The sequence below is a fragment of the Heptranchias perlo genome, chromosome 3 (assembly GCF_035084215.1).
Source record: "Heptranchias perlo isolate sHepPer1 chromosome 3, sHepPer1.hap1, whole genome shotgun sequence".
Taxonomy (NCBI): domain Eukaryota; kingdom Metazoa; phylum Chordata; class Chondrichthyes; order Hexanchiformes; family Hexanchidae; genus Heptranchias; species Heptranchias perlo.
The window spans coordinates 118,023,831-118,036,584 of NC_090327.1; the positions used below are offsets into that span (position 1 = coordinate 118,023,831).

Sequence of the window (12,754 nt, forward strand, 5' to 3'; positions counted from 1 at the left end):
TGCCTGTCCAGCTTCTAACAGGCTAACTTATCACATAAGTAAGGGTTTTCCGACAGCTGCATGATGAGTGAGGTGGCACTTTTCCTTGTGTAATTTTGTTTCAGAATTTAGTAGAAGTTCTCTAGGGTTTGCAAGTATCATGGCTCCAGTTTCTCCAGTACAACAGTAGGCCAAGTCATGTATTTTTTGGGGGCTGAAAGATGGCCTTGTTTCTCACAGATGCTGGTCCACATTTTACCTGTTAGGTTTGGTACCTATCTAGTTAAAGATCGTTAAGTGACACCCACTACGTGTCACTCAGCCTTCTGATTTGACCTATAACTCTCCGCTACTCATCGTTTGCGAAAACATCAATTCAAGGATCTACTCCCTTGTACCAGCATGTGAAGTGACCTGCATACTGGTCACCTAGTTGAAGCAACAACACCATAATTATGTCATCAATTCCAGTCACAATGTTTAACCAGCTTCATCTGTCGGGTATTATCACCGCAACAGATTGAGTTGAGACTTAAATGATTTTCTCATCATTGGATAAGTTAGTCACATCTTATCATTCTGCACCCCATGCCACCACCAAAAGGGACTGGTTCTTACGCCAAGTGACAAACGCTCAGGCTGAGAGTGTTGCTTGCGGGGAAAGTAAGGAGTTTTTGATCCATTACTCCACAGTGCTTGGAGTTTGATCTGTCTGAGCATAAGCTTGAAAGACTTGAATAACTTTCTGGAAAGAGATGTTCAAGGAAGTCACTATCTCAGCTTTGTTACAATAGATATAAATCTGCACTAACTGAAGTGCCTACATTGATTCTCCCTTGGAATTCAGGAATTGTATAGGTACTATTCCTTTAGCATAGCATATACTCCTGTAGTTTTCTTCACTATGGAGTATTTCATAGCCCAGCATAAACTGACTGTGATGTTAATGGATTTATTATGAAGAGGCAGGATTAGCCTGGATGTCTAATGTTAAATATAATCAATTCTGAGTGTTAGATAGCTGAAATATAAATCAAAATTGAAGTTAGTACTGTAAAGGCTCAAATAAATGAGAAAATGGGTGACTAAAGTTTTTTTTTCCCCTTTCTCCTTTTTTGTTTTCAAATCTAGGCAATCCTGGCCTACAAAAATTGATGTGGCCAAGGATATCGAAGATATCACATCACCCATCAGCCATCCTGTGTCTATTACTGGCAGCTGCTCGCCAGCCCGCACTGCAGAGTCCATTATTAACGGGCACCGAATGAAATCTGGTGAGCCCGCAAGAAAAGAAGAATCGTCAACAACTGGGACAGGTGGAAAGACTAGTGCAAGCAATAGGACATGTCTATTCAGAGTGGAGGAGGATGAGGAGGACGATGATGATGACAAAAAAGCAATTCCTCTTCCCACTCAGGTGGTTTTGCGGCGTAAACCTTCCATAACAAACCGTCTTACTACCAGAAAGAGTGCTCCTGTCCTCAATCAGATTTTCGAGGAAGGGGAGTCGGATGATGATTTTGACATGGATGAAAACCTACCTCCCAAACTCAGTCGACTAAAGATGAATATAGCTTCTCCGAGTACCGTGCACAAGCGCTACCATAAACGCAAAAGTCAAGGGCGAGGTTCAAGTTGCAGCAGCTCAGAAACTAGTGACGATGATTCAGAAAGCCGCAGGCTTCTAGACAAAGATAGTGGATTCACTTACTCCTGGCACCGTCGTGACAGCAGTGAGGGGCCTCCGGGAAGTGGAGGAGACGGAAGTGGGCAGGGCAAACCGAGCGATGGGAATGCTGGCCTTGACAAGAGCAGCCCAAGCGATGGTAACAAAGGCGGGAGCAGCCCTTCCAACGACTCTAATGGGAGTACCAACAACACAGGATCAACAACTCGCACCTGTGCAGCCCAGGAAAATTCCTCCCAGTCACCCAAAACGGCAGAGGATTTAGTGGAGAGCCTGAAGCTGATGAGCCTTTGCCTAGGGTCACAATTGCACGGTGGCAATGGTAGCAGATACATCATTGAGCCAAATGGCACAACGTCCGGTATCCGAATACATGAGAAATCAGCCTGGAAAATGTGCATCACCTCGAGCAATATTGTAGAGCGAGCCTCTCCGTCCGGCAGCAGCAGATCCTATTCTGACCAAATGGCTGACCTGCTGAATGAGCTTGAAATGTCAAAAGAGAACAACATGAACTTGAAAAACAATGTTCTGCAGCTACCTCTCTGTGAGAAAACGATTTCTGTGAATATTCAGCGGAGCCCTAAAGATGGGCTGCTGTGTACCTCCAGTCAGACTAGCTGCTGTCAAGTTATTTAAGTAGTTTCAGCCTGATCTAACTGTCATTCTTACTAGTTACAGTTTGTGACTTTCTTAGCAAAGTGAAATCCTTTTTCAGTCTTGAGCTTTTAAATGGGCTTTGAGAGTTATTTATTGCTATGTTTAAATTTGTTTGCTAGATATCTGACAATGCATGGTCTTTGTGCATGCTGCTTGCTACTGCTCTCATTTCTCAACAAGAAAAACATGAGCAGTGCAGAGTTTTAAAATCTGTATTAACTTAGGAGTTTTAACCTGTTGATTGTACATTGTTAATGGAGCTAAATGCAGTTTAAGTAAATGGAGCACTTTGTAGCTCTACATGTAGCACTTAAGGGAGAATACAACAAATCTATATTGTTTTAAACCGTCTGATCAAAGAATGCAAGATCAAATGGCATACTCCAGTGCACCTGACAGAAAAGAACCAAAGCAATAACAAAAATATTGCAGCTCCTGAGAAAACATTTCAATATTCCACAGCCAATAAAATGCTGTCTGCAAAACTGCAGAATAACCACACTGGAGAGTCTTAACATGTTTAAAGCAACCAGTGAGCTCACATCAGTGCAAGTCAGTCTGTGTTGACTTAAACTCAGGATAAGGCAAACATGAGCCGGATTTTTAAGGTGCTATAGACAGAGATAGTTGGAAGTATCTCTGCTGGTTATTAGTGTCCATGACACCATGCTGCCCCGTAAGGGAGAAAGCACTGCACTCAGGCTAGCCTGTCTCTTAGTCTATATATATGTTTGCATCTACTTGTTCTGTCAGTTCAATGGGGTAAGCCATATGGTGTAGTGACTGGAAATATATAAAGCAAAGTTGCATTGTATCTTGTATAAGATGTGATTTGTTGGAAGGACAATGTCAGTGTAGTGGTAATTTAAATGTGAAGTACTTGCTGCTTATGTCCTGCAGTGTAAGTTTTGAAATGCTTCCCACCCCCTTCCTGCTGTTAAAGGGATGATCCATGGACACCTGCAGATTCACATTTAAGGTCCCAGAATCACATTTGTGATGATGAGGAGGGATGGTCAGTCCTGACTGTAGCTGCATTGAATGATTTGTAATCAGAACTTCAGTCATTTATAGAAAGTGTCTGTGGAATGTTTTCTATTAAACTCACTGGGGAGTAGCTTTTAAAAGTAAACCCTTCCTAATCCATCTGTAAATCAGCTGTTTCAATCAGTAGTGGATAGTGGATTATTCTGTTAAGGGTTCCCCTACTTAACATCAGTAGAAGGCTGGAGAACTTTGCTTTTGCTTCCCTAAAATGTTGATCTGCAGGACTCTGGGGGAAAAGCCTACCAATTAATTATTCGGTGGTGGAAGTATGTTCCAAAGCAAACACTGTGGGGGAAATGGGGTGGGTTAGTAATTTACACTTAAAAGTATATTGGCATTCCAGTTTTTAATAACTTGTTTTTAATTGTGGAGAAATATAAATAGTGAAGGGAATTCACAGCAATTGTGTAGTTGCAGCTAAGTTTCTGGATTATTGTAAATAGTTTTGTTTATATTTTATGATGTACAGCCTTGTGATGGCACCTTTTAGAACTCCTACCCTGTGTATTTGTAAAAGAAATGTAAATATTTGTGTATACATGGTACTGAGTATAACAGTGACTATATACAGCTGTAGAATCGTATTAGGTTAATGGAGGTGAAAATGCCCAATCTTAAAACTTTGTCTGTATTCTGTAGGAGCTGTCCAAGTAAATGATGGTGCATGTTGTATGTTGTGATGCATCGTTTGGTGCAAAGAATGGAAAGAGTAACCACTACTTATGAATGTTATTGGACCAAATAATGTAACAGTCTGAAAATGTGGCATCCCGTGCCCAACCTGTCTTCAAATTAGTATATTCATGTCTGAATAAAACATTGTGGCTGACTTCTAAATGGTTGTGTCTTTCAAATTACAAGAGCATATAAACTTTTTTTTGGAGTATGAAGACAGACAGTCTAACCTTTGGGTTGACTTTTGCACATGTACATGTGCTGCTTTGGTAAAAAAGTTCCAAAAAAAATCTCGTTAGGGCCTGCAAAAAACACAGGCAGATCACTTAGTGATGTAGAAGTCACAAGTTCCCCATACCGTTACTGCTCTGGTATTTGTGACAGCAGCAACATACCGTAGGGGATTCTGGAACCGACACACAGGGCTTAAGCAACCGATCGGATTGGATGGAGATGCAATCCTGCAGCACTAGTACATTGACCCCAATGCCTAATATTTGCATGCTGAGAGAATGGACTCTAAAGTGGCCATATCAAGAGCTTTAGAAGCACTATCAGCACTTCAGTGTCTGCCCAACTGTTATGCTGGGAGTTTTATTTCCTCCTCAAATTCTATTCCATTATGGGTGCCTGGTACTTAAATGTCAGTACACTACCCACACTTGTTTTGGGGAATTTGGCTTGAATACTGCTGATGCCTGCTGCCCTAGTGACACAGTGGAGACAAACTTGTTCAAGGTTTCTGTTCTGATAAATGCATGGGCTGTGGCTTTATCTGGATCCCCAACCAGAAAGTCACTATTTGAGGCCACCCACTTCTTTCATAAGGCTTTCAACTTATCCCCTTGGGGTTGCATGAAGAAACTCAAAGCTATTGCAGTATATGATCAAATTTATTTAGATTATGTACTCCAGCCCCAGGATCTAGGTAAGATGACTTAAGGCAAGATCACCCTTCATATTCGATGTCCTTGTAAACTTGAGCTAATCCAAAACTCTGCTGCCTAACTCACACCAAGTCCCGTTCACCCATCACCCTTAAGCTCGCTGACTTATGTTGGCTTCTGGTCCGGCAATGCCTCGATTTAAAAATTCTCATCCTTGTTTTCAAATCCCTCTGTGGCCTCGCTATGCCCTATCTCTGTAACCTCATCCAGCCCTACAACCTTCTGCTCATCAGAGAGGGCCATATCTTCAGCTGCCTATACCCTAAGCTCTCATTCTCTCCCTAAACATCTTAAACCTCCATCTCTTGTCCTATAGGAAGCTCCTTAAAACCTACCTCTGACCAAGCTTTTGGTCACCTGTCCTAATAGCTCCTTAAGTGTCAAATTTTGTTTGTTAATCTCTCCTGTGAAGCACCTTGGGATGTTTTACTACATTAAAGGCACTATATAAAATGTCCCATAGATTGACCATTGAGGATAGGGTGGGATTATGGTAGGTGCCATATTATGACTGGTTCATGAGGCTGTCAAAGGTACTGATTGGAGAAAATATGCATTCATATCGACACCTCGGGGTTCTGGTGGATGCCCACTGAGTCAAGCACAGTTCATCAGGACTGGGCTGAGGAGGAGCAAAGGACACTGATCTCATTGAAGAGATGAAAAGAACAAAGCCCTGCTGCAAGTTAAGCTTGTGACTTGTAGGTTCTTCATGGTTTGAAGCCCTTGGGTATGCAATGCAAGGGCTTTGGTCCTTGCAGAAGATCACTGCCAAGTTGTGAGGTAGCAAAAAGAAAGTAAGATTTGCATTTACATAGCACTTTAGCAAATTCAGTGTGATAGAGGAATGAGGAGAGGAAATATATACTAAATGGTAAAACTTAAGCATAATGGAGCAGAGAGGATGTTCATATACTTAAATCTTTCAAAGTGAGAGCACTCGGGGGTGTGTGTAAAAAAAACACCTGGGATCCTAGATTTTTTAAATATATATATGCATACAGTATAAAAGCAGAAGTAATGCTAAAGCTATACAATGAATGGTTAGGGTGCATTTTGAATATTATGTCTAAATGTGGGCACCTTTCCTTGGGAAGTATGTCATGTCCATAGAATCATAGAAGTTACAACATGGAAACAGGCCCTTCGGCCCAACATGTCCATGTCGCCCAGTTTATACCACTAAGCTAGTCCCAATTGCCTGCACTTGGCCCATATCCCTCGATACCCATCTTCCCCATGTAACTGTCATAAGAGACAATACAAGAGATTTACTAAGATCATACCAGTGATGTGACTTTACATATGAGGAGTGACTAGAGAAACTGTGATTCTTTTCACTAGAACAAAGGTGGTTGATGAGGTACATAGGGAAAAACTTTCCCCTGGTTAAGTTGGTAAGCAGAGGGGATCTTCAAAAGAACAAGGAGGGGTTAGGAAAAAATTGTTAGAAATACTCATCAGAATCAGTGGTGGGAGCTTTTAAAAGGGATATGGATAAATGTGTGGGGAACAAACTGGGGAATGGGACTAAGTGGATAGCTCTGAGATTAGGGCAGGCACTGTAGTTCTATGATTCTAGCTAAGTAAAATCAATAGAAAAACATTAGCATTATTAAAAAAAGTGACAGGAAAAGTTTTGCAGGAAAGAGGTGCACCAGTTACAGGAGATACAGAAGCAACACTTTAATGTATTATAGATAAGTAGCTATGTTATCACAGTTCAAGGTGAGGCCTAACCAGAGAATTATATAGCTTCAGCATAAAGGCTGATTCAGCAATTTGGTGTAGCACTTTTGTGGATTGCTGCTTGCTCTGCAATGACAAGTGTTGAGTCCACCACCACTCCCAGATCTCCTGAAGTTTGTTTTATTGAAGGAGAATGTGCCCTTACTGCATCTATGGACATCGGCCCTTCTAGTGTACTCCTGCCGTAACTCCAGCCAGTGAGTGTGCTGGAAGGGCTGCAAGTGAAGCGGGAACGAGGCCTGGAACCCTGGCGCTGCAGGTAAAATCATTAGTTTTTGGGAGCTGATGGGGGCACTGTAAGATGTTGCTGGTGGGGTGGAGTTGGGTGCTCAGCACAAACATCCCCACTACACAAGCTTCCTCCCACCTTACTTCATCTAACCCTATCAGCATAACCACCTATTCCTTTCTCCCTCATGTGTTTATCTAGCTTCCCCTTAAATGCATCTATATTATTCACCTCAACTACTCCTTGTGGTAGCGAGTTCCACATTCTAACCACTCTTTTGGTAAAGAAGTTTCTCCTGAATTCCATATTGGATTTATTAGTGACTATCTTATATTTATAGCCCCTAGTTTTGGACTCCCCCACGAGTGGAAACAAATACACAATCTTTGTGAACTGCAAGGGCTACCATGAAAATTCGGTGTAAAGTAACAATTTACAATAACTTCAATATAAGCAATTTAGACCAGAAGCCATTTACTTTGTACACTGTTTGCAAAGAAAGGAGCTATCAGGTCAAGAGCAATTATTTGTGATTTATACAAGGTTTATTACTCAAGCGCACCACCTTTTACAGAATTCAAGACAAAGACCAGGAGAAACTTTCATACACTCGTATGTCCTAAACATTCACCCGCTGCTTAATGCCAGTGACCGAGAACAGCTCCATCCTTCTGCTTGTGATGTTGATCATTTGGAAGTGGCAGCTCAAATGTTCACCTGCTAGAACAAATCTTCAAGTTATACTTCACCATCCATCCACGCTCTGGTATATGTTTTATTCTACAGCAATAATTGTTGATTCATCATTCTCATTTTATACGCATAAACCACCCAATAATGCATCACGCAAGTTGTGTTAGTGGATAATAAGTTTACAAAAGAAACTGAATATATTTAGCACCGTGCTGAGGAGAGTTTTCATGCAATGAATACTTTCACACCCACTACTTGTCGATTATTAATCTTGGTATATGGCTTAATCCATTTGAGGGCAGTAATGGGTCACTTTTCACAAACTTCCCTTTTCTATGCTTTATCTGCTTCTCTTCTTTTCTTCATGTTCCTGTTCCTGTTCCTTTGCCAGTGACTCATCAGCTTCCTTCATTTGCTGTAGGAACAAACAAACATTTGTTTACCAAAAGGTCTAGGAAACTTTATGCTTACTGCCTTAATTGGGGCAAAAAATGAATAACTACAGCATTGTGTTCAATGCCAATAGTTATGTGCATCCTTGGAGGGAACTGGATAATCCAGTGGACTGGTACAGTTGTTTTACCTCTGGGACATAGAATGAAAATCTTCTCTGTTACCTGCAAGTCTAGGAGTCCTCAATGCAGTTCCTCATGAGCAGAGACCCACAGCACAAAACTTCTCTGGATGCGGCAATCTCAGTCAGAAGAACTGAAAGGATGACTGATGTCAGAGATGGAAACATCACACTGCTATAGCAAAGAATGATGTGCGGTGGTTGGGGCTAATGCGCGTTGTTGGGACAGAGAACGGTTCGTTCTGTAGCTGGTAATGCAGTACCTACCTTGAGACTGCTTGATAGTGAACATGAGGTACTTGTTTCTTTGACTGAAAGGTTGTGGTGAGCAGTGTTCCAAAGTGGTGTGTTATAATTTATTTATGCTTAAATAATCTGGACTTGGGAAATTGAGGAAACATGGGCATTTGGTCATGACACCAAATCAGAAGTGTGGCAAATTGTGACAAAGTTTATGAAAGACTGCAGGAGGATATAGGTGGGCTGACGGGATGTGCAGACAGGTGGCAGATACAGTTCATATGGAACAATGTGAAGTAATACATTTTGGAAGAAAGAATAGGGAAAGGAAACACACCTTAAATGGTAAAAATGTAAATGAATTGAAGAGCAGAGGAACTTATAGGAACAGGAGGAGGCCATTCAGCCCTTCGAGCCTGCTCCGCCATTCAACTAGATCATGGCTGATCTGTACCTTAACTCCATTTACCCGTCTTTGCTCCATATCTCGATACCCTTACCTAACAAAAATCTATTGATCTCAGCCTTGAAAATTTTAATTGACCCCCCCAGCATCCACAGCCTTTTGAGGGAGAGTGTTCCAGATTTCCACTACGCTTTGTGTGAAAAAATGCTTTGTGATTTCACTCCTAAATGGCCTAGCTCTAATTTTATTATGCCTCCTTGTTGGGGATTCCCCCACCAGAGGAAATAGTTTCTCTGTATCTACCCTATCAAATCCCTTTATCATTTTAAACACCTCAATTAGGTCAACCCTCAGCCTTCTAAACTCAAGGGAATACAAGCCAAGTTTATGCAACCAGTCCTCAGAATTTACCCCTTCTTACCAATCTACACTACCCCCTCCAAGGCCAATATGTCTTTCCGGAGGTTTGGTGCCCAAAACAGAGGGACCCTGGCGTGCAGACACACAGGTCATTAACAGTGGCAGTACAAGTAGAGAAAGTCGTAAAAAAGCAAATGGAATTCTTGGTGTTGTCTCTACAGGCAAAGAATACATAAGTAAAGAGATAATGTTGAACTTGTACAGGACCTTAGTTAGGCCATACTTGTATGTGGATAGTAAAAGCAATGAAAAAGCTATTTTGTAGATTGACTGTAGGGGGTTACAGTTATGAAAGACTTAAGTTGGGGCTTTTTGCACTAAAGATGAGAAGGTTAAGAGGTGACCTGATAGAGGTCTTCAAAACTATGAAGGGTTGGTGATAAGGCAAGTAGCGATAGATTATTCCCATTCGTCAACAAGATGGTAACAAGAGGGCAGAAATTTATATAATCACAAAAAAATTAAAGGGGAGATTAGAAAGATTCCTTTATGCAGAGGGTTACATAGAATGTACAGCTCAGAAACAGGCCATTCGGCTCCAACTGATCAAAGTGGTTAGAATGCAGAATTCTCTGCCACAAACCACTGTTGAAAGAGTCTGTCAATTCTTTTAAAATGGAATTTGATGGCTGCTTCAAAAAGAGGATCGTTAAAAGGTATGGGGAGTGAGCCAGGAAGTAGATGAGCAAAATACCAGAAGAGAGAGTGCTGAATTGGCAATTTCTGTGCTGGATAGTCTATTATGGTTTCTTTAACTGTTAGAGCCATTTATTGCCCCAATACTCTAACCATAGGGAGTGCTGCTGATCTCTCGCCACCCTTCCCTCACGCCAAAGTTGGATAAAGCATCTTCTGCTAACAGAAGAGGTACACAGGCACAAGGTGAGAATTAGCATGCAATTCTCATGGGAGACTACAATGTACACACAGCAGGCATACTTAATATATCTCCCAGAATTTTGTGGAAAGGAAAGTTGTGTCAGAAGACTGGAGGATGGCAAATATGAATTCTCTCTTCAAAAAGAGGGGCAGTAAACCAGGAAATGATAGGCCAGTTAACCTTACATCAAAACTGTTGATAAGCTATGCTCCCAAACAGTGCCATTTCTATATCATCTTTTTTCTTCACATTGCTAAACTAGATTTCAATCCATCTACTCGATTGATATTCTTGAAAAGTTTTACACATGCCGTCTAAAAATCTGAAGTTATATTTAGGGGATATTGCCTGGCTGATAATTTAGTTATCTCATCAAAGGATTACAGATGATTTGTGGAGCAGGAGTTACTGCTGCATTAAATCATCTTGAATACTGGGTTCTGCACCCTTAAGATAATCAACATCATCTTGTCCCAGTGGGTCACAGAACAGAATAGCTCCCAGAAATACTGCATAATCAACATGAAGACATTATCTCTACAGTATTACATGTAATATTTTTGCCAAAAAGACATATGATTTGGACTTAGTCAGATAGTCCTCCTTGTATCCAACGTCAAAAACCAGTTCCCACAGGCGGGCCTTCATAGGAACTGAAGTGATACCCTCAGTGGGTAGCACTCTCACCTCAGTCAGAAGATCATGGGTTCAATCTCCACTCGAGACTTTAGCACAAAATCTAGGCCGACACTCTCATTGCAGTGCTGAGGGAGTGCTGCACTGTCGGAGGTGCCGTCTTTCAGATGAGACATTAAACCGAGGCCCCGTCTGCCTTCTCAGGTGGACGTAAAAGATCCCATGGCAGTATTCGAAGACAATCAGGGGAGTTCTCCCCAGTGTCCTGGCCAATATTTATCCCTCAAACAACACCTAAAATAGATTATTTGGTCATTATCACATTGCTATTTGTGGGACCTTGCTGTGCGCAAATTGGCTGTCGCGTTTCCTACATTACACCAGTGACTACACTTCAAATGTACTTCATTGGCCATAAAGCACTTTGGGACATCCTGTTGTTGTGAAAGATGCTATATTAACGCAAGCTCGCTCTTTCTTTAATCTGGGATAACATGGACAAGTGTGGACAATTAACCTGCTCAGTGTCTCTGGATTTCAAGTATGCGGCTACATCATTTCAAAGGCTGATTTACATCAGTCACACCAGATACTTCCATAACAGAGTGACCTCCCAAACAGCTTTATTCAGAGAGAGAATCATCTACAGCAGCAAGCAAGTGCAAGCAGTTGTTGAAGTCAGTCCAAATAACACAGCAGATTTGAGCCAGCACAAGGACAGGTTAAACAGACAAACTAGTCAGTGGAATTCCTTTGAATGGCTTTGAACAATAGGCAAACACTTTTTTTTAAAAAAAAGGGGAGTAGCCACCCAATTACAATCTTACTAGGAATTATGTAGGCATCTTACCCCAGAGCTGTATTTTGCCTCTGAATCTGTTGCAGCTGGATCAAAGTCATAATTAACTGGTCCATCCAAGCTTCCCAATCCTTATGCCCTTACCAACCTTGTGAAATACAGTCTCATTGATAAGTTAAGATACAGGACCGATCTCTCCAATGATGTGTTGCAGAGGTTTAATCTTTTTTTGGGATAGAATTTGGTATATCTTGCTGCAGGTATGACTATCACAAACGAAATACCAAAATCATGTGGTAATTTTGCAATTAGGACTATTTTAGGGATGGGCAATAAATGCTGGCCTTGCCAGCGACACCCACATCCCATAAAAAAAATTCTCCACAAACAAAATTCCTGTCAGCTCACACCATATTACAATTATATGGCAACTTATTTCCATGAAATCAGTCTTTCCCATCATAGGGTTTTAGTCAATGCCACAGGGTTGGGAGGTGCTTCTATTTACACCTACGCAATTTAGGTTTAAATCCAGCATGGGTGCATTAATACAATATAAACCAATGTGTTGTTCTCAGGCTCTTATCCAGTTCTTACTTACCCCTAGAGTGCATAGGGGTGGAAGTTATGCTCTGGTTAGACACCATCTGGAGAACTGCGTTCGGTTCTGGGCACCACACCTCAAGAAGGATATATTGGCCTTGGAGGGGGTGCAGTGCAGATTCACCAGAATGATACTGTGACTAAAAAGGTTAAATTATGAGGACAGGTTGCATACAGTAGGCTTGTATTCCCTTGAGTAAAGAACATAAGGAATAGGAACGAGGGGGTCAGAGTCTCAGGTTATGGGGTAGGACATTTAGGACTGAGATGAGGAGAAATTTCTTCACTCAGAGGGTGGTGAACCTGTGGAATTCTCTACCACAGAAGGCTGTGGAGGCCAAGTCACTGAATATATTTAAGGAGCTAGATAGATTTCTAGACACAAAAGGCATCAAGGGGTACGGGGAGAGAGCGGGAATATGGTATTGAGATAGAGGATCAGCCATGATCATATTGAATGGCGGAGCAGGCTCGAAGGGCGGCATGGCCTACTCCTGCTCCTGTTTTCTATGTTTCTATGTTTAGGAGTA

The 12,754-nt window shown here is 41.6% G+C and overlaps 2 protein-coding genes across 4 annotated transcripts in view; one reads left to right on the forward strand and one right to left on the reverse strand.

Moving 5' to 3' along the window:
* Positions 1 to 4,210, forward strand: part of snrka (SNF related kinase a) — a 32,439-nt gene extending 28,229 nt beyond the window's left edge. For both annotated transcript variants that reach the window (XM_067981704.1, XM_067981705.1), the window contains exon 6: positions 1,111 to 4,210. In XM_067981704.1, coding sequence (XP_067837805.1) covers positions 1,111 to 2,305 — 1,195 coding nt within the window. In that variant the 3' untranslated portion in view covers positions 2,306 to 4,210. The remainder of the gene's footprint in view (positions 1 to 1,110) is intronic.
* A 3,286-nt stretch (positions 4,211 to 7,496) lies between these two features.
* The window catches only part of ano10a (anoctamin 10a), an 82,959-nt gene continuing 77,701 nt past the window's right edge, over positions 7,497 to 12,754 (reverse strand). For both annotated transcript variants that reach the window (XM_067981709.1, XM_067981708.1), the window contains exon 13: positions 7,497 to 8,081. In XM_067981709.1, the coding sequence (XP_067837810.1) occupies positions 8,007 to 8,081 (75 nt within the window). In that variant the 3' untranslated portion in view covers positions 7,497 to 8,006. The remainder of the gene's footprint in view (positions 8,082 to 12,754) is intronic.